General features: G+C 36.6%; 1 protein-coding gene across 3 annotated transcripts in view; it reads right to left on the minus strand.

The window, feature by feature from the left end:
• The window catches only part of LOC121729268 (tyrosine-protein kinase transmembrane receptor Ror-like), a 51,988-nt gene that overhangs the window by 16,275 nt on the left and 11,598 nt on the right, over positions 1-24,115 (minus strand). For all 3 annotated transcript variants that reach the window (XR_006035941.1, XM_042117742.1, XM_042117731.1), the window contains exons 2-3: positions 1,325-1,406; positions 387-530 (exon numbers count right to left, since the gene is read on the minus strand). Coding sequence is in view for 2 of the 3 variants with exons in the window: in XM_042117742.1 (XP_041973676.1) it covers positions 387-530; positions 1,325-1,406 (226 nt within the window). In the remaining variant the exon portion in view is untranslated. The remainder of the gene's footprint in view (positions 1-386; positions 531-1,324; positions 1,407-24,115) is intronic.

The raw sequence follows: 24,115 nt of genomic DNA on the forward strand, positions 1-24,115 counted from the left end.
GTTCCATAACAACCATTAAACCTGCAGTGTTGTGCACATTCATATGAAAATTTTGTGCTAATTAATAGTGCTCGTAAACGTATGTGCTTGTCAAGGTCCTCTTTCCTCCTGTCTCCTCCTGACAGTCTCTTGTGGAACTCTACCTACTTTATGCTACTCTACGCACTTTTAATCTATTGTCCAGACAACTCCTTTTTTGGCAGGCTTGTGGATGAATACCCATGCACTAATCTAAGTGCCTGCATGATCCTTTCAACCGGTTGGTCGCGATTAAAGGTGCCTGTGCTTCTTAAGCATACCCTTCTTTTTGGTTTCACAAATCCCTCCACCTACCGATCGCAGTCTGAGGTATAATTCTATTAAATGACACACTCTAATCTACGCACCTGTACTCCTGGGGCATATGACGCCCTCCTTGGCGGGCTCCCCATTGGAGGTGCAGACGCAGTAGTGGACGGTGGCGTTGACGGGCTTGCAGGCCGCCTCCGCGCCGCATGACGACGTGCCGCAGCCCCCGTTTATGTAGTTTACTGGAAGAGTTAAAATAAATTGTCATTTATACAGTAATACAATTAATTATGTACACCAACCTTTCCTAAAGTGGGCGTTAACGCCCTTGTGGGCGCTGAAGGTCTAAAGGATGTGGGACCCAGAATAAAATGGGGGCGTTGTGTAGCGACTTGGTGGGTGATATTTTGTAATTTCATTTCATCTGGATGGATTTTAAATTAAATGCATCTACTCCCTCACATTAGTTATAATTATAAAAAAAATAATAAAGGTAATAAAAACCCCGGAATTGCATTCCCGAATTTTCTTCAATCCCGGAAATTGAAGAAAATTCGGGTAAAAATATGGTTCGAAAAGGACTAATTTAGCATTTTGTATTCATGTTTATATTTGAAAATATAACTTTACGTTAACAATTTGTCCTGTAGGCGGTTGATTATTATTATTGACAGGTTTAATTGTAGCTGTAGCGTTGGTACACAGCGTATGGACGTGTCACTGCACAAAATCACCACACCCAGTCACCCACACTGTGTAAAGTAAATGCCCACACAATGTTTCATGTCAAATTTTACTCGTTACCTTGTGTCTAATTCTATGATTTCAAGTTGCTAATTATATTTCTAATATTTATTATCTGCTGTAGACAGACCATAATATTGTTATGTTTAAAACACATTCATTAAACTTTCAAAGTTTTTCTAACAAAGCCAGCTGGCCTTATAGGAAAACTTAGCAAATTTTTCTTATAACATTAACGGCTATCTTTGTGTTGTATAATTTTGAATTTGAACGTAAAACATCAAGAACTTACTTGTGGAGTCTTCCGTCCACTGCTTGGGGCGGGCTTCCTCCCGCGCCACACGCGCTAACCTCTCAGACTTCCCACGAGACGGCTGCAACAAAAGAAAAAAATATTATGTAGATCTAAGTACTGTTTAAAAATTGTACTATTAGAAAAATTTATTCATTCATTCTCTGTCGTTTTTTCGAGATATATAGAGCACAATCGCCAGATCTTAACTAACATAATCAGGGCCCCCGTAAGGACTACTGGCGCCTGTGTGCAAAAAAAAAAAAAAAAGGATTTTGGCGCCCCTTTAGGCAAATTTTTTGGGTCCTTGGTTTTGGAGCCCTAAAGATGTCGATTTGGCGCCCCTAAAGGATGGCGCCCGTGTGCATTGCACACATTGCACATATGGTAGCGGGGGCCCTGAACATAATTGACCTAGCATAAGCGACCAAATACGAGCACCGTAGGCCCGGCATCTGGACAATGAATCAATTTCTTTGATGATAACTACCTTCGATGGTAAATATTGTACTTCAGGTTTATAAATTTTGCACTGATTGCTATATTTTAATATCGTATAAATACGACGTCGTCTTTTGCACGTCTAGCATTTTATCAATCTTAAAAATAGTTTCATTAATATTGTAGGTACTATTCACGAATGCTCTACAAAATATATTTTCAGATGTGCATACATTTTCCTAATTGTAATTACTAATTACGGCACACAGATATTTATAACAGTTCTCAAATAGATCACCGTTTCTCCGAATCAATTAGTAACATCGATCATACAATCCATTTTCTTCCGCGATTACTATGACTAATACTGGTGATTGATCAGTGATCACTATTATAAGCATCTCAAATTAAATGTTAAAGACTATCATTGTTACTGTAAGTGCTTTTGAACCTGAATTTATGCTTTGATTCTACTACATTATGAAATATCTTCTTCCTTTTAAATTTTAGGATTTAAAGAATTTAGAAAATATTGACGCAGCTTCATTTCTTCTTCGATTCAATTCGTTCTCAGACCACTAAATAGTTACACAAAGTACAAAAGGTATCACACAAAGTATAAAAGGTATATCTATAGGGCAACGCAAGGGCAAAGGGGCCTTCGAACTATAACGTTTAAAAAACCCTTTAAACGTTAGTTTGAAGGTCCCTTTACCCGTTGGGTCATGAGTCATGACTCATGACGGATAACTATGAATTCCACCATGTTTGCTCTTGCTTAATTTTTGCTCTAATATCTGCTAATAAACTCAATCTTAGCAATAAAAGTGCGAAATGATTGTCACTAAAATTGCAAATGTGTATGCAGCATGCATGCCAGAATTCGTAGAAATTCTTTACGTTCGTAATCGCTTCTATTGGAAAAAAGTGGAGAGGAAGCATTACATTTTATTGGAACAAACATTTTTAAAGGTATACTTGATCGAAGGAACGAAGTTGCATTATTGTAGCGATAGAATCGGGGCTCTGCAGATGCTGCAGTTATTTCGGATGTCTTATCGGTCGACTCGAGGCGGGCGCAGCGAATCGATATTCATAAATAAACGCATAAACTACGCTTATTGATATTTTATGACCCTTATTTGAGGTTCGATCGCCCATACGTATTTCAACGATTTCATAACTCCCAAATATTGGTATTTCAACGGATTCTACGATATATTGTCGCTTTATTGTTATTGTATAGTAAAGTTCGAGATCATTCGTCGTATCGTGTAACGGTGCAGTCGATGAACAATATTTATGTATCGATTTCAATATAGTTCTCGATGTCAATGACCACACAAGACGCATATCGGAAATGCAAGTGTTTATTTTAATTTGCCCGTAATTCATCTGATTGGGAATTGTTATAGTTCCTTACCGTATTTAACCTACTTAGTTCAAAAAGGATCCAACCACAGTATACAAAAGGTTCGACTGTATTTTTTTCTTCCTAGAAAGTGTTATTAGTTATAATCTGTATATATAAAACTCAAAAGTGACTGACTGATTGACATAGTCATCTATCAACGCACAGCCCAAACCACTGGACGGATCGGGCTGAAATTTGGCATGCAGGTAGATGTTATAACGTAGGTATCCGCTAAGAAAGGATTTTGATAAATTCCAACCCCAAGGGGTTCAAATAGGGGATGAAAGTTTGTATATAATAATACTTCTTAACGCGAGCGAAGCCGCGGGTAAAAGCTCGTATATTATATGGCCAAAGATCGTCATATTAGAAAACCTGGGTAGGCAATAAAAGTAGTCTCGTGTAACTTAAACAAGTATTTTCTTTTCATAATTTATAAGGTTGTTATAATATCTAGGCTGGACTCATGCTTTGAATACCATGGCTATTAAAAACTTAAAACTAAAAATATACCTTTATCATAGTAAGTGTGTTACAAAGCACTGTAACAAAGTACTAGTCGTGTGTTACAAGCGTGATGCAGTTACCAGCAACAGGTATTCTGCTATTGCTGATTTCAAAACGTAGTTGCTCTTTAATAAATAAGTTTTTGTGTTGAGGGTTTTACAGTTTTTAAACAAAATTAAAATACTTAAATATATCAAATTGTTAAATGGTTCACTAAAATATTATGATGAAATTAAACTCCATATTATGTCATAAAATTAAAAAAGATTGGCGGAAAAAGTGTAGGTTCTATGGATAGTTTAGTATAGAGCTTAAATTAAGCTTTGCTTCTCTATGTGCTAAAGTTTGAAACTATAATATCGTTTAATCCTTCGATCGTGGAAAAACCAGACACAATAGCTTATCTATTGTTATCGCGGTCGCATGTGGCCGCTTGGAAGTTGAAACTAGAAGCAACCATTTGTTAGACTGTAGAAACGTAATGACATTTTCCTTTTATCATTGAGGTCCGATTTCATAAACGTCTGTTAAAGTTAATGCTCGAATTAGTATCACGTTAAGGCGCAGACAGCTGCCAATTTGACATCTTTGTGCAGTTTTCTAGACGTATGTATTTCATTGATTGGCACAAAAAAAATATATGTGATTTTTGATTATATTTGGAAAAGCTTGTCCGATTTAAATAATAAAATAATGTACTCCTACTGGATGAAAAAAAATACCAAAGTCACATCTTTCGGGAACTTTAAACAGTTCTAACTAAAGTAATAATACAATCTATGCTTTAAAAATTTGTTTATTTGATACCTTTTACAAAAATCCAAAGATTGCCCGATTTAATTTTCGGCTCTGACATCTAGATTTCCCACAATATTTATTTTTCCTCTAACAAACGAAAAATGTATCCACGCTTCTGAGTGAACATTTCACATCTCTCTCTCTCGCATGAAAACCGACAGTGTTCGCTGAGGCGCGGTGCTATGTGGACGTGTGACGGATTTCGCTCTGCCGATATTGTGATTTAGTGTAATTGAAGCGTTTAGTTCTTAAAATTTGTATATAGGTATTTCTCATTGTTTTATAGTATATTAAGTTTATTCTGTAAATATTTGAAATTATATTGCGCGTCTGTAAAAATGGGTGACAAGAAAAAGAAAAGACGTCCAGCAAAAAAGCGACAGCTTCGTGAAAGCCACAAACACATGATGGAAGTAAAAGTAAGTTCAATTTTATCTACTGTCTAGTTGCGTACGTCTTTATTAAAAAAACAACGAACAATTACGACCCCGAATCAAAATATTTCGTCTCTCTCAATGTGTTTTAGGATAGCCAGGATCGTTGTGCCAAATAAAACATAAAAAACTGTTTTACGATTGATTACGATTTACGAAAATCCTCTAAGATTCGAACCATAGACCTTGGAAATTGACATAATAATGTTATCACAATCGTTGTGATAACATTATATCAATTTCCAATCGGCCTATGGTTCGAATCTTAGAGGATTTTCGTAAATCGTAATACAGTTTTTATGTTTTATTTTATCACTGATAATAATTTTGCTTTGTATCTGAACATTTATGTTGGAGTTTTGCACTCCAAAATAAATGTTCAAAAAGTTAAAAAATCACCACTCATAAAGTTGATTATTTCGTTAGCCTAAATAAGTTTTAGCGTCGCGCGTCGGGGATCGTTCTGATAAATCAATATTCAATCGGTCTATGGATCGAGTTTCAGAGAATTTTCGTAATACTTTTTATGGTTTTTTTTTATCACTATTAGCACAGAATAAATAATAGTACAAGTACTATAATTAGGTACTATAAGTTCATTTTGCTTTGAATCTGAAGTTTTATTTAGGCCTTTATTATTTAATTTTTTATTGCAGGCGGCGGAAAACCATGGATAGTGCAATTATTGATAACCCAAACGAATCACCAAATGCTAATTCAGATCCAGCGGCAGGTAGTATGTTGGAAAGGTAATATAAGTTTATTTATCTACTTATTATAAGTTGTAACCAAACGTCCTTCACGACTACGAAACACAGCGCAAGGGCTGTTTCACGCCGGTTTTCCTGAGTCCGTGGTATTTCTCTGGTCGAGTCGGCCCATTCGTGCCAAAGCGTGGCTCATTCATTGTATTTTTTATGATCCAGTTTATCTATTACAAGCTATTTTAGCCTTTTTATGATATTATTATGATTTAATTTTTTTCCAGTCGACCGAAAACGATGGAATTAGATAATAACACAGTGGGAAATGTAGCAAATGCCGATCGCAATATAGCGACGGGTAGTATTTTAAAAAGGCAAGTATATTTTTACAATTACGATAGGCTAGGTATAATAAGTTTATTACTATTTGAGCGCGATGCGATTGCGCGATTCTTTCAGCTCTATTCAAGGACATGCTCCGTAAGGGCCGGGACACAAAATCACGGCATGACGACGCGACGTCGTACGGCGCCGGACCGTGTTTTTGTGTTACGGCCCTAATAGGGTGCGGCTTCACTGCGGAGTAGGGGTGAGCGTTATTTCACGTCACTATAGTTACAATAACTAGCTACATACAGTAACCGAATAACTAGTTTCGAGTCGTATTTATATAGTAGAGTAGTGATTTTTGTAACGTTTTTATTGCATTGGGTGGTATGAAGTACCGTCGAGCGATCGTCGCGTTGTTTCGTTTGGAGTCGCAGCGCCCGCCGCCCACTGCACCGGTCGACCTAGCGAGCGACAGCGAGTTTGCTATAGTCCGCGCGGAACTAGTTGGCCGCGCCGCCGGTATGTGAGCATACCAGCGGCGCGGCCAACTAGTTCCGCGCAGATTACCTAGCAAAAATATTAATTAGTTTATATCAATACTAATATTATAATTGGGAAGAGTTTGTTTGTTTGTTTGAACGCGCTAATCTCAGGAACTACTGGTCCGATTTGTAAAAAGGCTATAGGCTATAGGCCCGCGCGCGCGCCTCATCCCGGCGTAACCCCCTTTCATTCCGAGCGAGTGACCTTTCTGCAACGATTTTAAATGGGATAAAATATTGTCATTTAAAAAAAATAACACCCATTTTTTTGGTTAAATGGGCTCTCCTAATGATACCTAAGCCCTGCGGGTCTAAAATGGTAATATTTAGCAATTCCTCTCAATCAATTCAGCAAATGAATTGTCAAAACTGACAAATGTCAAATCAGTACAAAAATACAAAAATGAATTGCAGGCAGAGTTGCATTTTGCGATATTAGAGAAATGAATCATATTATGATTCGTCTCATGATTCAACAAAGCGACCATTTTAGCCCCGCTGGAATAATTGGGCAGGAAGGTTTAATTGAGAATGTTTCTAGGTATGCCAAATTGCTTGAAATTTTATCACAGTAAAGCCTGTATGTATACAAATACATTAGTTTTTGTTGCAGTCAAAAATACCTTGTAGTTTTGATTTTATAGGCATTCAAAGTTTCGAAAAATATCGATTCCCGCTAACAGTCCCGCGACCGCTTGTGACGTCATATCACAATTTCGGCGCGCGGGCCCCATACAATAAACGTGATTTTTTGCTCTATCTCAATAACGGCAACAGGTAGGCACTTGAAATTTTCACCGAGGCCTTAATTATATGTGTACTTTAATAATTAATAATAATATTATATTATGTTACTAATCGGACTCACTTATGAATACACATACCTTTATAGTGCAAAATAGGCCAAAATTTGTGATTTTTGTATAAGCCCCCCTTAATTTTTTATTTTATTATAATATTATTATTGATTATTAAAGTACATATATAATTAAGGCCTTGATGAAAATTTCAAGTGCCTACCTGTTGCAGTTATTGAGATAGAGAAAAAAATCACGTTTAGTGTATGGGGCCCGCGCGGCGAAATTGTGATATGACGTCACACCGTTACCGGGCGCCCGCGTCGTACAGTTACAACTTGTTTCGTCGGTTAAAAATCACATAACGACCCACCCCTACTGCGGAGTGCAGCGTATTAGCCTAATAAATTTTTTAGTATACCTTTTTAATGAAATTAGAAGGCAAACGAGCAAAAGGCTTTTTTAAATATTGAGTTCTGTATAATTTTATCCTAATTCCCATTTCCCAATAATCGAAAAGTTTAGTAACATAATATTATTATTAATTATTAAAGTACATATATAATTAAGGCCTTGATGAAAATTTCAAGTGCCTACCTATTGCAGTTATTGAGATAGAGCAAAAAATCACGTTTATTGTATGGGGCCCGCGCGGCGAAATTGTGATATGACGTCACACCGTTACCGGGCGCCCGCGTCGTACAGTTACAACTTGTTTCGTCGGTTAAAAATCACATAACGACCCACCCCTACTGCGGAGTGCAGCGTATTAGCCTAATAAAATTTTTAGTATACCTTTTTAATGAAATTAGAAGGCAAACGAGCAAAAGGCTTTTTTCAATATTGAGTTCTGTATAATTTTATCCTAATTCCTATTTCCCAATAATCGAAAAGTTAATCATTTTAATTTATGAAATTTTGTGGTGATCCAGTTTTTAAACTGTTGTTAAATGTCGATGTCTCAAAGTATAAACTTACTTACAGGCTGGAAGAAAAAAGTACCCATGACACTGGACTATGTAGTTTGGAGGCTGAATGTGATGCTGAAAAGCTTATTGTTGAAACTGCACTTCCTCAGAAGAAACCTGATGTCGGAAGAAGAATTATAAGTGTTTCATATTTTTATAAGAGGTTGCAAGAAATTTCTCATCATGGTCCTCTTGGATGTGCTTTAACTGACATAGAACTAGTAGGTGAAAAGCAAGATGGCCTCAATTCAAAATTCACATTTCTATGCATACTTTGCAATCTAATATTGATAATTGATAGTGACTCAAATGAAGACCATTACATGCCTATCAATAATAATAAGGCAATATTCGTAACCTGAAATATGGAGCTGCCCTTGCACCTTATAAAACCAGGAGTGATTTTTGTATATATTTAATTTGCCCTGTTTATCTATTTTCCAAAATGTAACTTTTTGTTGTGTTATAGCAGCGTCTACACCAATGTTATATGCTGTGATGGGACATTTAATTTCTAAAATAGTTTTTTCATCGCAAATTCCATCGGGCGTTGCTCCTAAAAATGGCAAGTCTGTATCTATAAATAGCCCGCAAGGCTTTACTTTAATTCCTTCTTGTAATTCTAAATCCCTTATTGCTTGTTTTTAATTTTCTTGGCCATGTTTGATAGAAGAAAGGAAGCTTATTTTTTATATAAAATGTCTTTTACTAGGTTAGCACTTGCAGTGTTGGGTCTTCTTTTTATCACCCGGCCAAAGTTTTCTAATAATTTTCTAATAACTTCATCATGATCACGCTTTGGGTCAAATTTGTGTCTTTGATGGGATATTTCGTATCAGTTTGTAAATTTTTAGCCTATTACAGAAGTTCCGAAGTAGGTGATTTCGGCATTCAATTTTCTCGACACAGGGTTTGTACGTGTTCCTTGTTGAGAGTTCACTGTAAAAGTAGCAGCGCTGAAAGACCTTATTTTTTTTTCTTTTCTATGGGGAAAGTCGTGACACTTGCCCTTGCTCATACAAAAGAAAAAAAATCGTCTTTCAGAGCTGCTACTTTCACAGTGAACTCTCTACAAGGAACACGTACACACCCTAAAGTATTATTACTTGTTTTTGTTACACACTGTATATACATATATATATATATATATATATATATACATAGCTGGGCATTAACTCGTTAATCCGTTAATCGTTAATTAACGAAGTTAACATTTTGATTAACGGATTAACTTTTAAAAATATTAACGGACTGGTTAACTTCCATTAATATGCAGAAGTCCGTTAATCGTTAATCCAATGCCTACTATTTACCGCACGGCACCGCGGCGCCGCGCGAAAACAGGTTCAGACGAAACATAAATAATACTAGATATACATTTTCAGGCGCATGCGAGTGAGAAGATATTTGTTTCGTTTTATCATTTCATTACTCAGCGCCGATGCTTATAGAAAGAGTGATTTGTTTATTGTTATTATAAATCATATTTTGCATGTTGATAAAGAAGAGTGCAGTATAATTTAGTTACCTAACTAAATTATACTTATATACATGCAAATGATTTATAATAACAATAAACTATATCTATAATAATTATTGTATTGTAATTTCTACCTAGAATACAATAATTATAGAAGTATTTTGTTTTGTCCCTAACCTGTTAACTTCCAAAACCTTAAACCAACAGGTTTTATATGTACACTAACGCAATGATATAAGTTACAACAAAGCCATATTACACATATTAACGGATTAACGATTAACGTTAACTTGCGCTAATTCGTCCGCAGTGTAACGCTGTAACGTTTAACGAAGCTAACATTTTTTTTAACGGATTAACGAGTAACGAAGTTAACTATTTGATTAACGGTGCCCAGCTATGTATATATATACTATGGGTACTTTATATATTGATAAGTGCATTTGTTGAATAAATAATAGTAAATTATTATAACCTGAGACTGACGGCGACCATTAAGTTTGTGCGACGGGATAGCGATCAACGTTGCCATGGTGACATACTTACCTATTTACGGCCGTTCCCAATATTTGATCTATCTCTGGTTTTGCCCTACTAGGAATAGCTCACAATTGACATAAAATATATGTCCCTAATGTCTAATGTGAGCTCTTCATATCTCTAGTAGGGCAAAACCAGAGATAGATCATATATTGGGAACGGCCGTTAGTCACTTAATTAAAATAATAATATTATCGTAAATATAATATTATGGCAAAGCAACGTTTGCAGGGACAGTAAAAAACGATTCCTGAATTTTGTTTTATTTCTTGCTGTACTTATGTAATTGTAATTTTAATGTAAATTGTAATGTAACAGAAAAAATGTTTATGAAAAAAATTTAATGTTTTTACGCAGTTGGGTTTTGTCATTATTTTATAATATAATAGGTATATTATAAAAGAATAACTGTGTTTTATTTACCATAAGTAAGCCTTACACGCTACGGTCTACCGGGGACGGGAGAGATCCACCTGTACAGCACGCAGGTATGCCTGCACAGGTATACCGGTATGTGTGTGGGATCTGGTCGCCTGCGCAGGTCCAAAAAACTGCACAGGTATATTCCCTCACACATTCCGGTCTACCTGCGTAACGTGTATGGCTTACATTACTACCACAATAGACATAACGAATCAGTATAATATCGACTTCAAAGATTCCCGCGTATCCTCGAGGACAAACGTGCATTTTTTGTAAGGTTCAGGCATTTATGCACTTTAGTTTAATGATTATAAAGTTTATTTTCAAGTGCGTTAATATTACCTCTCCGCTGTGCTCCGTTCTATCTGCATTCTGCACTAATCTTAACATGAGTAAATAATATAATTTATCATCATCGAAAATCGCTTCCGCTCCTCAGTGGAGCCGCACTCTTATAGTTCGCTCACGGAAGTATAGTATATAGTATTTATTTATTACGCGCCATCTATTGAAATCTCTATGCGACAGCTCAATATTAATCAAACCTATCTTTTAGAAGTTCCCGGTTTAGCCGCTAGCAAAGCTGGCGCTGTCTTATCGGACAATTAGGGGGCGTGGCTTAGAAATGCGAATCCTCAAGGTCATTGGCAGTTGTCAGCGTCTTAACTTTTTCGTTTTTCGCACTAATGAAAGAGAAGACAATATGACATTTTAACAAGCCGTTTACACTAACAGACGTTGGTGAAATTGAGCCATAATATCAGAGCACACATCACACTCCATGAGCAGTTTGTTGACTAGGTCTACTAAATGACTACATTTCCCCGAGTCTCGTCGTATTTTTTAAATATTAATAATAGTATTCGTTTGAATAGTCTCATTATACAAGATGATAGTGTAAACACCAAATGAGCCCGTTAAAATGAATAACTTTTTCTATGAGAACAATGCAACAAACAATTTTAACAAAAAGATAGGGCAAAAGGCCCCATTCTTTGCTTTTTCATACCAGGGGGTCGCATCATGAAAAAGGCTCAAAAACGCTAGTCTCTAGTCTATAACTCTACACTATACCAAAAGTCGATGTCGATCCTGAGCAATCAAAGATTAATAATATGTCCCTTACTCGTAATCACGGCATTGGTGGACGTGGACTGCAGTGGAGACGCCGCGAAGCTAGCCGGAGGACAAATTCGTCGCCTCGCGAGACAAACAGCGTAACGAGCCGTGATAATGATATATTTCTCTATTAATAATATTGAGATTAAAATGCAAGTTCGAAATATATGGGGGCCGTGATTGCTGGTATAAATCATTTGTACCAGTTGAATCACGCCTCCTCTAGCCTACACCGTGCGCGTGAGCTCTAATCCGCCTAGGGCACTATTTTGTAGATAAATAATAAATGCTTATGAAATTAATTATTAATTTTACGCCGCGGAACCGTTCGTTATTTGAAAGCGCACGTACCTACTACGGAATGGAGAGTTTTTTTTTTTATAAATCAGTAAAATCACTTATCACTAGATTACTGTTAAACTTCGTATCACTTTCCTTCCTGTATAAACCTTTCCTGGACTTCTACCACAGACTTCTACGGATATAAGACTAAAATGAGCCAAATCGGTTCACCCGTTCTCGAGTTTTAGCGAGACTAACAAAATTTATTATTATTTATCTAAATAAATAATAATAAATTTTGAGTCTAAACTCTGAGGCCTAATTTACACCATTGACCATTTTGATTGAAAATTCACACCTTCTACTTCATATCTACAGGGTGTAACAAAAATAAGTGATAATACTTCTATACTCTACACATACTAGGGTGTGTACGTGTTCCTTGTAGAGAGTTCACTGTGAAAGTAGCAGCGCTGAAAGACCAAAATATTTTTTTTCCTTTGTATGGGGAAACTCGTGACGCTCGGGCTCTTGCCCATACAAAAGTGAAAAAAAAAATTCGTCTTTCAGCGCTTCCACTTTCACAGTGAACTCTCTACAAGGAACACGTACACACCCTAAAGTATTATCACTTATTTTTGTTACACACTGTATAAACTTCGATGAAACAAAAAAAAGATATAAGTTATAATGATGTTTAACTTTAACCCAGACTGGCGCAAGTATTATGACGACTATTATCGTATAGGACCTATACGGTAATTGCTTATGAAATATAGTGTTTTCTGCTTGTAAATATTATTTTAAGTGTAAGTGCGGTTAGTTAATTTCGAAATGACTATAACTTTAGCATAAACAAACATTTAAATTGAAGGTTGACGAACAGTTACATTCATTACATTTCAAATTAATATTTAAATCCATACTAACTATTATAATAAATGTGAAAGTGTACTGACTGTCTGTCTATGTATTACGTTTTCACGCCCAAACCGCTGGACTTACTTTGGGTCTGAGGAAAGGACATTACGATACTTTTTATTCTGGAAAAATGTACGGTTTCCGCGCTTCGATCACTAATATTAGTGATCGAAGTTTCCGCGTGATAAACGAATTTTGATGCTACGTAGTTGCCCCGGACGCCATCTTACTAGTAATTAAAAAAAATGGTAAAATATAAAATATAATCTGCCGCTAATCGCTACACTTTATTAAATGGAATCCAAAATAATATTCTACTACTTTTATAGTGACGACCTCTGTGGCTCAGTTGGTGGGCTGTTGGTAGTTCAAGCCGGGGGTCGCGGGTTCGAATCCCGCCGACGGAACAAAAAGTTTTCAAAGTTTCTGGGTCATGGATATGTATTTAATATTATGTGTATTTGTGTATTATATAATAAAAATCTTAAATATATGTATAGTATAAAAGTATTAAGAGGAGTCCACACCGCCCTTTTTTCCATACAAACGATGTCCCCTGTTTCCTCCCTGGATAATGCTAGTAGAGTTATAATTTTTTTCCTGAATGTCTACAATACAATGTACCTATGTTTTATTTTTTTCATAATTTAATTATTAAATAAGATATGAACGTTCAAAAACCTAAAAAAATGGCCAGATTTTCCGCTGTGTTCACACATCCAGAAAACAGATTTGGCTAGATTGTAAAAAAAAAAAAACATAGGAACACAGCTCAAGCCTTTCTTTAATCTTTAATGAAAAAAGTACTTAAATCGGTTAAGTTTTGGAGAAGGAATCAGGGGACAACGAATCGTTGATTTTCTGCAGTTGTCTCTATCGCGTTCTGCGGTATAGGCTTGAGGTAAGGGAGACAGCTATAGATATTACACGTACTTTTTATTCATTTCTCTAGCCCCTGGTGTAGCCTCTTAAATACATTTCCGTTGTCTGGTACCCGTAACACAAGTCCTTCGAGTACTTTAGCACGGGGCCAGACTGACGTGATGTGAAGCGTCCATAGATATATGTATATAATATTCTACGTTTTAGGTCACTGACCATAGGTTTATATCACGTAAGTATATTATAATGACTCAAATGCCCTATTTAATTGTTTCTTAATACGGTACTGATGTTATAAATTACATTTTTTTCTACCGACTTGACCTTCCGCAGCCGGTGATAAGATATAACAACACTTTCGTCATGAGTGGATTCCGGGTACCACCCGGTATCCTTATACCGGGGTGTCCGCACTGTGAATTTTAACCGCGCGTATTTGTCGCAGTTCTGTAACACATTGAACCTTTTGAGAGTATCCGCACTGAGGATGAAAAAAATATATGAAAAAATTCGCGCGGACAAAACCGGGCGGTTAAATTCACAGTGCGGACAGGCCCTAATGCAAACACAAACCACCTTCCCTGGAAATAAACAGCGAACATTACAACGTCTGCTTGTCTTTGTCTGACACATTGGAAAAGTAACTTTTTTTATAAAAAAGGGGGCAAACGGGTCTCCTTCTGGAAATCAACTACCGTCGCTCATGGACACTCGCAACACTAGAAGAAGAGTGCGTTGTCGGCCTTTTTGTAGCGTATTCCCTCTTAAAATTATTGCAGGTCGTATTGGTCCGGAAATACTTACATCAGTATTACCGGACCATTACGACCTGCAAACCTTCAAGAAGAGAGCGTATTCCCTCTTAAAATTGTAATTCGTTTCAGAGTTGAATGAGAGAATGTTAAATACGCTTGTACGAAATACGTATATCAGTACGAAATACGAATTTAAGAATCTGTGATATAATGACTAATGAGTATGACGATCAAATCGAAAAATTTCATATCCATACATAAATAATGTGAAATTAATAACAATATTGGGACAAAACCATAAAGTTAATATACCTAGTATATTAACTTTATGGTCAAAACACAAAAAGAAAATTGGAATTCCAATTTCAGTTCTCTCCAGATTAGTTTCAAAATTTTATAAAATATATTTACAAGCTATTTGCTCATTTCCTTGTAGTAATTGATTATTGTTGGTCAGGTTGTTCTAGGAAGGGAACAAAAGAATGAATTCGGGAGGCGCAGGGCGCACCGGGTGTGTACACCTGGCAGCGCGGCCGATCATTAAAAATGTTTATTTAAAAATCCGACCGCTTAACTGCGCACGATTCATACGAGAGAGATCTATGCAGCTTCGCAGATAGATTTTTTACTATTTTTGTTAAATTTGTTCCTCCTTTTTTGCTTTCTACTAAATTTATAATAAATTAGTTTTCTTAACAAGCAAACCTAAATGTAACTCATTGGGGAAAACTGTTGGAAAAACTTTTTCGCAGTATTCTTATTATTTACTAACTTTTGCTCATGCTATTTTGCTTTCTACTAAATTTATAATAAATGAATTTTGTTAACTAGCAAACCTTTGTAACTTGCCTACTGGGGAAAACTGATGGAAAACATTTTTCACGACATTTTAATTTAAGTAGGTATTTTTTTTTAAGTTTAAGTGTTATGTAAATCATACATTAATTACCTAAAAATACACATAGTAATCTAAAATCAGTATTAAGTATTAAACTATAAAGTTTCCTATCTTGAACTTAAAGTTATACTAGCATTCTTACGAGTTACGAGTTACGACAGACGTCCATTTGTGATAGTCTTCCTATTCCACCGATAAAAGGACTTCTGCTTATTGAACTACGATTTTCAATATTATTTTTTATTCTAGAAGAATGAGTTCACAGTAAACATTGCATAACCCGCGTCCGATCGGCCACTATAGTTGTCTATTTTCCTACTGCCGGCCCCAGCCGCTCCGACTTTGCTATTTAACAAAACAAAAGTCTCTCCCAAATATAAACAACATATCAATCCGTTAGAGGTTTAAATATACAAAGTAAGCCCTTCATGTATTGTTTTATTTAAATAATAATACAATATATTACAGGGGGAATAATAAGTGGTTTTTTCGGAGGTTATCCTTTTGAAATAGTTTTTGTGGTATTGATCAAAATGTATAATTAATTACAAACATCGATTTAAGCTTTTACGTTCGTAAATCTTCATTACCGTCGGCTGCCTAGTCACTGTGGGTATTAATAAACTGTGTTAAACAGTACCTACCTACTTTCTAAAAAATTAAGGCTCTAAGAACATTTGACGAAAATTATGATAATTTTAGTAGAGTAAATACGTCTTTTGCTTTTTACATGTTTTCCTCAAAGAAGCTCACACAAGAAGCGCACGCAAACACGAATCTTTGGATAAGAGTTATTATGTAAATATTTGGAGTCACGGTTTGTTTCAAGGCACCGGAATAGCCCCCTAGAACTGTCAACTCCCAACACTTTTTAAGATCCCGCGGCTGCTGCGATAATGTCGGAGTGTTTACTCAACAATAAAAGGCGCCTACGGCACTAAACTACGACATAAAAAGTTTAAAAAGCTCTCAGTAGATCAAACAAGACGAGTCGCAGTCGCAGGCGGCGCGGTGTACGGTTACCGCGCTCGGGTCACATTTGTCCCATATAATAAACACCAGATTGGTGTCAAAACGAACGCTTTTTATTATCCCATCAACCCGTAAAACGCCCAATTCCATATGGGCTTGTTTGTTTACGAATAAATCTCGGAAGACAAAAGTGACTCTTCATCGTAAATTATATTCGGCATGTTTTTGTAGTAGCAACACAAACTCTCATTCATGAGTTTTTCGTTAATATTATAATAGCGGTAAGTGAGAATTAAACGTTGTCCGTAGATTACGTTTATTAATTTTGTATGAAACAATAAATTAAATCTTAAGAAAACAAATTCTAAAGTTTCAGATATCTCCAATTTTTTTTGTTTGTGCAACGATAACTAGCGCGACGTTATTTAGAGTTTCAGCACTTTAGCTTTCGAACTCCTGGACCCAGGTACTCTATGATCAAGAGTCAATTACGAAAATATACCCCTGGTAATAATAATAATATGGTTGTCCTGGTAATAATAATATATTTATTTCGCTAGCCAAGCTGTCCTGTAAATTCGCAAGTTAAAGAGAAAGCTACACTCTACAGCAAGCGCGAGAAACGCGATAATTTAACATTGAGCACTGCAATTTGTCAGTTGTGTACTAACATGGCTTTCATGTTTTTCATTTACATTAGAATTTGTTTGTTAGAGAGATGTGCAATAGTTTTCGTTGGGTATGTAACACGAAGTAAAAGTTTTCTTTAAAATCGTTTTAAAAAAAGAAACAGACATTTGATTTGGAATATCGCTTAAAAACTAAAATCCCACTTTTCGTGGTGTAAATATAAAACATTAGAAAGCTTTAAGCTTTCAATTGTATAAAAGTTTAATCGTTCTCGAATAATGAAAAAGCTTCAGGCATTTTAGTCTCTACATTCACAATTTTCTGTCGACTTCTTTTGAGTTCATACAGTAATTTCATTTAAGTAAATAAGTATGTTTGTATCCTTGCAGCCGTAGGACGTAGGTATTTGTCACATTCGGGCACCGCGTCACCGCGCCTTAATACGGATATGCGCATTTGGAGCATGGAACATTATTGCAACTCGCTAGGTGCACGACTATATCCAGACCGGCTGTTGACCCACGCTTCCTTTTGACAATTTATTTATATCCATGGTCAGGGTCTCGCACCTGGCTCCTGAGAATCACGAATAGAAAGGCTTAAACCCGATAAAGCCTACGGGAACATCGCATCGAGTAGGTATATCAGAGAGAAGATATCACTTTAAGAGAAGATTTATAGGCCAGTGGCCGACTTAGGTAATTTGGTCAGATTATGTCAAGCTAACCCGAAAAGTTTAAAATCTTTTTCACATAACCTATTCAAGTCAATTATGATAGTACAGTTGGTACAGCTACATAGAGTAATATCCTGAAAACATTAATATTGTTTAGTTTATTTGTCGTCATGATTATTAACTGCACTAGTTTTTAATACTTATTAACTTCAAAAGTATTTCTTTCACCGCTATCGATTTTAATGAACTTGGTAAGGTCAAGTCTCTGGAAAGTTTCCTGTGCGAACTGTGTGTTGTGGACATCTTAGGTAAGTGATATCTGCTGGTACCGTACTCATAGTGATTTCGAGGGAACAATGTGAAGCTGTCAATACAAATTGCGGTAACGACGATCGGCCGACCCACATACTCACCATGAACCTTTAATAATTAGAGTAGCAGAATGCATTGCGCAATATGCATTTGTATTTACACTTGAAATTTGATTTGTGAGCACGATCCCGATTCCGCATCATTGATTTATCTAATTATGTAAAGTTTGTTATCAATCAATGTAAAGCTTTGTGATTAGAGCCAAAGGGAGTATTTTGCTCTCTGGGTTAAGTGGATATTACTCTTTGGCTCTGGACACGCAAGAAAATTTTTGCTCCAATCGACATACAAATTACAAATTCATAAAATCGAAGGTTTCGGGGGAGACTCCGGAATGAAGCGCGCGTCACGTCACTGATAGCATCGTGATAAAGTGTAGTTATTAAGTGTATATAATTTATATGTATGTTAGTCATTAAGGTATATATTGTATGGGCCTATGTAGCCTGATATAAATAAATAAATAAATAAATAAATAAAAAATAAATAAAATACACTGTTACAACGACTGCCTAGATATTGCTCTATTATTATCAAATTATTTTCGTTGTCATAGCATTAGATAAGTCGATTAACTACACATTTTCAGAACATAACGAATCACTTGAAAAACAATAAAATGTAATTTATTTTCTGACTGCGCATTACTTTTAATATTAGCAAATTCTTTTTGACTAGCTTGTCTATTATTGCAAATATTACAAGACTTCGAGCCATACATCGGTTTTATTCATTTGTTTCGTTAGAAAACAATTATTTTTCAATGAAAATGAAACATCAATTGAAAAGTTATGAATGATTTTGATGAAATTCATCGTTTCTTAGTTTTTCTCTATCTAAATTAAAAGATTTTGGTAAATCTGGCTGAAACCTTTTGTAATTGATTGCGTTGAGGTAATACAATACGTGAGATGGGTAACGTGGAGATGATCTGCATAAAATCGATGTTAGTGTTACCATTATTATAATGTCGTTACAAGCGACGTGCAAACAATGAGGGGTGACAGGATTTCAGCTTGACTGTAAATCCAAGAAAATATCCACTTCTGAGAACGTGTACTCTGTAGTGTAACACATGAATCGACGTCGACGAGGGGAGGACTTAATTTAATATTACCTACCATTTAAATCATTGTTGTCTTTTTGATAATGTTTTTTTTAATAAATTATAGCATTATAATGTTAACATGGGCTTGACCTCCTAAAATTTCAGTCTTTTTATTGACAATTTCATAAAAATGTGATCGGATAATGTACACTCATACATGGGCGTACCGAGGGGAGGGGGGGAAAACAGGGGCAGGGCAGCTGGCCCCCCTGGATCATGTTGACGTTCCTACTAAGTATATTATCTGGTACTTTCATCTATAAAAATTAAACTGGGTACGCCCATGCACTCATAGCAATCATTGTGAACTATAGAAGTGCATGACGGACGACGGTGTAGGTGGTTGGCAACGAGATTCTGATCCCGGTGCCCCACGATAACACCCAAAATCAATATCTGTCTGTCACCATTCGCTATCAATTATCGAGACGCATTTCACTATCTCTTATTTTGAGCCGTAACGAGCTTCACAAAAAATGTACTCCGATACTCGTGTCATCCATGCAGCCTCAGAAATAGCTTCGTAAATAATCACACGATCTATAAATCACATAAATAATGGAAATTTCGATACGAGCCGTGTTTATCGATCGATATATCGTATGGGAGCAATAGATACGATAAAATATTTACATTATGTAGAACGGTTGGTAAAAATTGTTCGCGTGGGTCGGTTGTCTAGTGTCAGACGGCGGGAGTGCGGCGTGGGATGTATCTTCTAGCATCCACATCACAAAAACGCGATCGCCCTTGAGTTGCCCGGATCTGTTTATTCGACTGTCGTCTAACACTTAGCCGGCGCGGGCGCTCGCTATTTTCGCGCGGCGTCTAGGGAACTGCTCCTTTGATATGATGAAGACTGAAGGCAGCCCGATCTCGCATCTCAATGGAGCGACAAGGTCGCAGCGCCCGGTTCAATTGGCAGTCGTGTGCTTTCACCTAGTTCGTTTAGCACCATATTGCACGCTAGACTGACGGACAACGTACGTGTTCGGAGCGGGCTAATAAACAACCCAATTTTATCGTGATACATATAAATGAAGTGTATGTAGTCCGAAACCAAACTTTATCTTGAAGCTCCATCAGATAAGCTGCGTAACATTGTTTTTCGATGTTCCCATTGAGACCGTTCCCGGTCTAGTTTCTCGAAAAAGGCTTTCGAGTAAACCTACTCATTTTGCAGAATTTTGAGTCTAGATACAACAGATTATTCGAATAACGGATTCGAGAAACTCACTATTATATCAAACTCCGAAAATGCAAGAAAATTTCAATAACTCGCAATCGATATCTGCAATCGAGATGAATGATATCTTCGGCATACCATCGATTACGCGGTCTCGGAACATATAATTATTAATTAGCCGATAAATTTAGAAGACACTATCGATTTATCGTCGCAATTATAGTCGACGTCGAGGAATCCTTAATCTATCGAATCTGCGATGGCTGTCTTTGGTGTTGGCGGGAAAAACGCGGGAATTCGCGCGCTGGCCATGTAGGGCTAGCCAGCTCGCTGGGCCAGTGCGGTTTATGGAAGGGCCCGGCGGGTAAGTGACGTTAATTAGCTCCTACATCAGTTCCCACTGTACGAGGCGCTGCGGGAGCGGGTAGAATGCCATTATGTCGAACCGATTGTCGCCAATAAATTCTTAGCGAGATTCTCATGAGCCGGTTCATGCAAACATAACAATAAGGTGGAGTATATTATGTGCATTTTGCATACTTTGTATTTTTTCATAAACCCAGTAGCTTATAAGCATGTTTTTTCAGGGCGTTCAATTTTATTCCCATAGAACAAATCTCAAAAATAACGGCGAGTTAATGAATCGTGTCACGACGGAGTCAGCGGGCCGGGGATAATACTGTTTGAAGTGTCATTGATCACCTCGGCCGATCTCCGATCAGAGTCAATGTTGGGACTCCTACTATCGGTACATGTTTTATTACGCTAATTTGTACGTCATATAAAAATTATCTAGCAATAAAATTGATTTACACAGACATTCGACTAATCAATGTGTTATTTATTGCGGCGCATAGAGCCCGAGTACGGACATTTACATTTCAATAGGAAACGTTGGACCAATCCAACACGTTACACGCGTTATCGATGGCTCCATACAATCTGACATTGGACAATGAGAATTTTAAATAACATTATACAGTTGAAAATGCGGGTGGCTAGACTTCTTGAGTCTAGAGCTTAGACTAGACCTACAGGATCGGATAGAACGCCCAATGATTGGAAATTCTAAATTTAAATATTGTAGTACTTAATTCATCCTAAAATACAAGTTTTAAACTACATCAAAATCATCTAATGTTACGTATTTTAAGTATTACTTTGAACACAAGGCGGTGGTGTAAAGCAGTATTATATTTATAGAGCGCGGCTTTTGACTCGGTCGTGGGTTCGATTCCCGCGTTGGAAACATGTTATTTCCAAGTTTGGTTAGGACAATGCAGGCTGATCATCTGATTGTCTGACAAGTAAGATGATCCATGCGACGGATGGGCATGTAAAAAGTCGGTCCTGCGCCTGATCTCTTGCCGGTCGTGTCGGTCTACCGTCCCACTGGGTTATGAGAGTAAAGGAATAGAGAGTGCTCTTGTGTACTGCGCACACACTTGGGCACTATAAAATTACTCCTGCGTAGCTGGCCTGGTTTCAATGAAACCGGCCACCGTCACCGAAACCGGTGTGGGAGCTATTATTATAAAGCAGTATTAGATGACTCTACAACTAATGCTTCTTTAGTTGCAACTTAAATATTAAGTCTCTTCATAACTTTATGCAAAATGTATTTAGCATTTATTTAAGCGGAGTTAATTTGAGTATGATAAGGGTCCAACTCGGTATGAAAACACCGCGATATAAAAATGTTTATATGACGGTCGTAAAACATAGAGCAATAATTTAAGATGCTTTCGAAGATAACCTTCTCACTTCTGTCAAATATTGTGAATAGTCTTCGTGTTTACGTTGTTTGTTATCACAGCTACTTTAACATTTTCTAACTATAAACACTAAATAGCTTTAGATTATCAAATATCAATAAACAAAATCTTTTAAGACGTCCAGGATTTTAATGCTTACCTATTTTGGTACTCAAACACCTCAAGTATTTGCAACGGATACCCAAGGCGATTACATTAAATACTTGCAAATAATTATATAACTCTAATATAATATAAGTTTATACTAGGAAAACTATATACTTAGAGCCATTTCAAGCTTAGAGTTTTTTGAAACTCCTTTCTCTCTTTATGAATCAAATCATACGTAGCTCATAACAGCTATCTTGTTCATACAAGATAATGTAGCCAAGCCACAGAATATACAGTGTGTAACAAAAATAAGTGATAATACTTTAGGGTGTGTATGTGTTCCTTGTAGAGAGTTCACTGTGAAAGTAGCAGATCCGAAAGACGAAATTTTTTTTTCACTATTGTATGGGCAAGGCCCCGAGCGTCACGAGTTTCCCCATACAAAAGTGAAAAAAAATTTTGGTCTTTCAGCGCTGCTACTTTCACAGTGAACTCTCTATAAGGAACACGTATACACCCTAAAGTATTATCACTTATTTTTGTTACACCCTGTATATTAGTATGGCCAAACATAAACGCCTCTGTGGTCCTGTGGTTAAGAGCGTGGCTCTTGACTCGGAGGTCGTGGGTTTGATTCCCGGGTTGGAAACATATTATTTCCAAGTTCGGTTAGGACAATGCAGGCTGATCACTTGATTTTCTGACAAGAACGATGATCCATGCGTCGGATGGGCACTGGTTTATGAGAGTAAAGGAATAGAGAGTGATCTTGTGTACTGCGCACACAATTGGGCACTATAAAATTACTCCTGCGTATATGGCCTGGTTTCAATGAAACCGGCCACCGCAACCGAAAGGTGTGGGGAGTTATCATTATGTAGCCTGTCTGCCTTACAATATATTTTTTACAAAACAATTTTCGAAGTTGTGACCATAAAAAGAATCGATTAAGTCACCTTAAACCACTGATTAACTTATTTAATAAATTAGCTGTTTAGGGAACCTTAATTTTAATAAATACATTTTAAGGCTGATACGCCTGATAGCCGATTTTAAGTACGCTGTATAAATACGTCTTTAAAACGCATGCAATCCGACAATTTTTCAATTTGATTGCCATCATATTTTAGAAATCAAGCTTAATTTATCACAATATAAAGTAAACACCTTATATGGTTCGTATTTATACGGCAGTTAATCTTACTAAATCGATTTATTCCACAGTAATTGTAAATTATTAATAACAATTATAACTTACGTACTCAATATTTTTGGTTTAGAAGCCAAAAGAAAAAATTCCAAACTTCCGTGCTTGTGAGTTGTGACTTGTGACTCGTGATTTCCACTATATTTTTTTACAACAGTACCTACGTACATTAGTTACTATAATTATTGATGTTGGATGGACCGTCATGGATGCGAGAAAAAGGTTCCAGATCTATTGATCGATCCATCCGATGATCGTGCATCCAGCATCCAGCGTGCTCTAAAAAAACGTCTCTACACTATAATAGAGCCCATAATCTGTGTAATATAGTATTTTGCATTATCATACTTTTCAGGGTTTACCCTGTAACATGTTTCTACATCTCTTATTCATCAGACTTTGAAAAAATATTAATGACCGAAGAATCATAAATTCCTAGAAAATATTCGAAACTAGAAAATATTTTTGACGTGGGAGAGCCATGCTTCGACACGAATGGGCCGGCTCGACCGGAGAAATACCACGTCCTCACAGAAAACC

Source organism: Aricia agestis, chromosome 1 (genome assembly GCF_905147365.1).
Source record: "Aricia agestis chromosome 1, ilAriAges1.1, whole genome shotgun sequence".
NCBI lineage: Eukaryota > Metazoa > Arthropoda > Insecta > Lepidoptera > Lycaenidae > Aricia > Aricia agestis.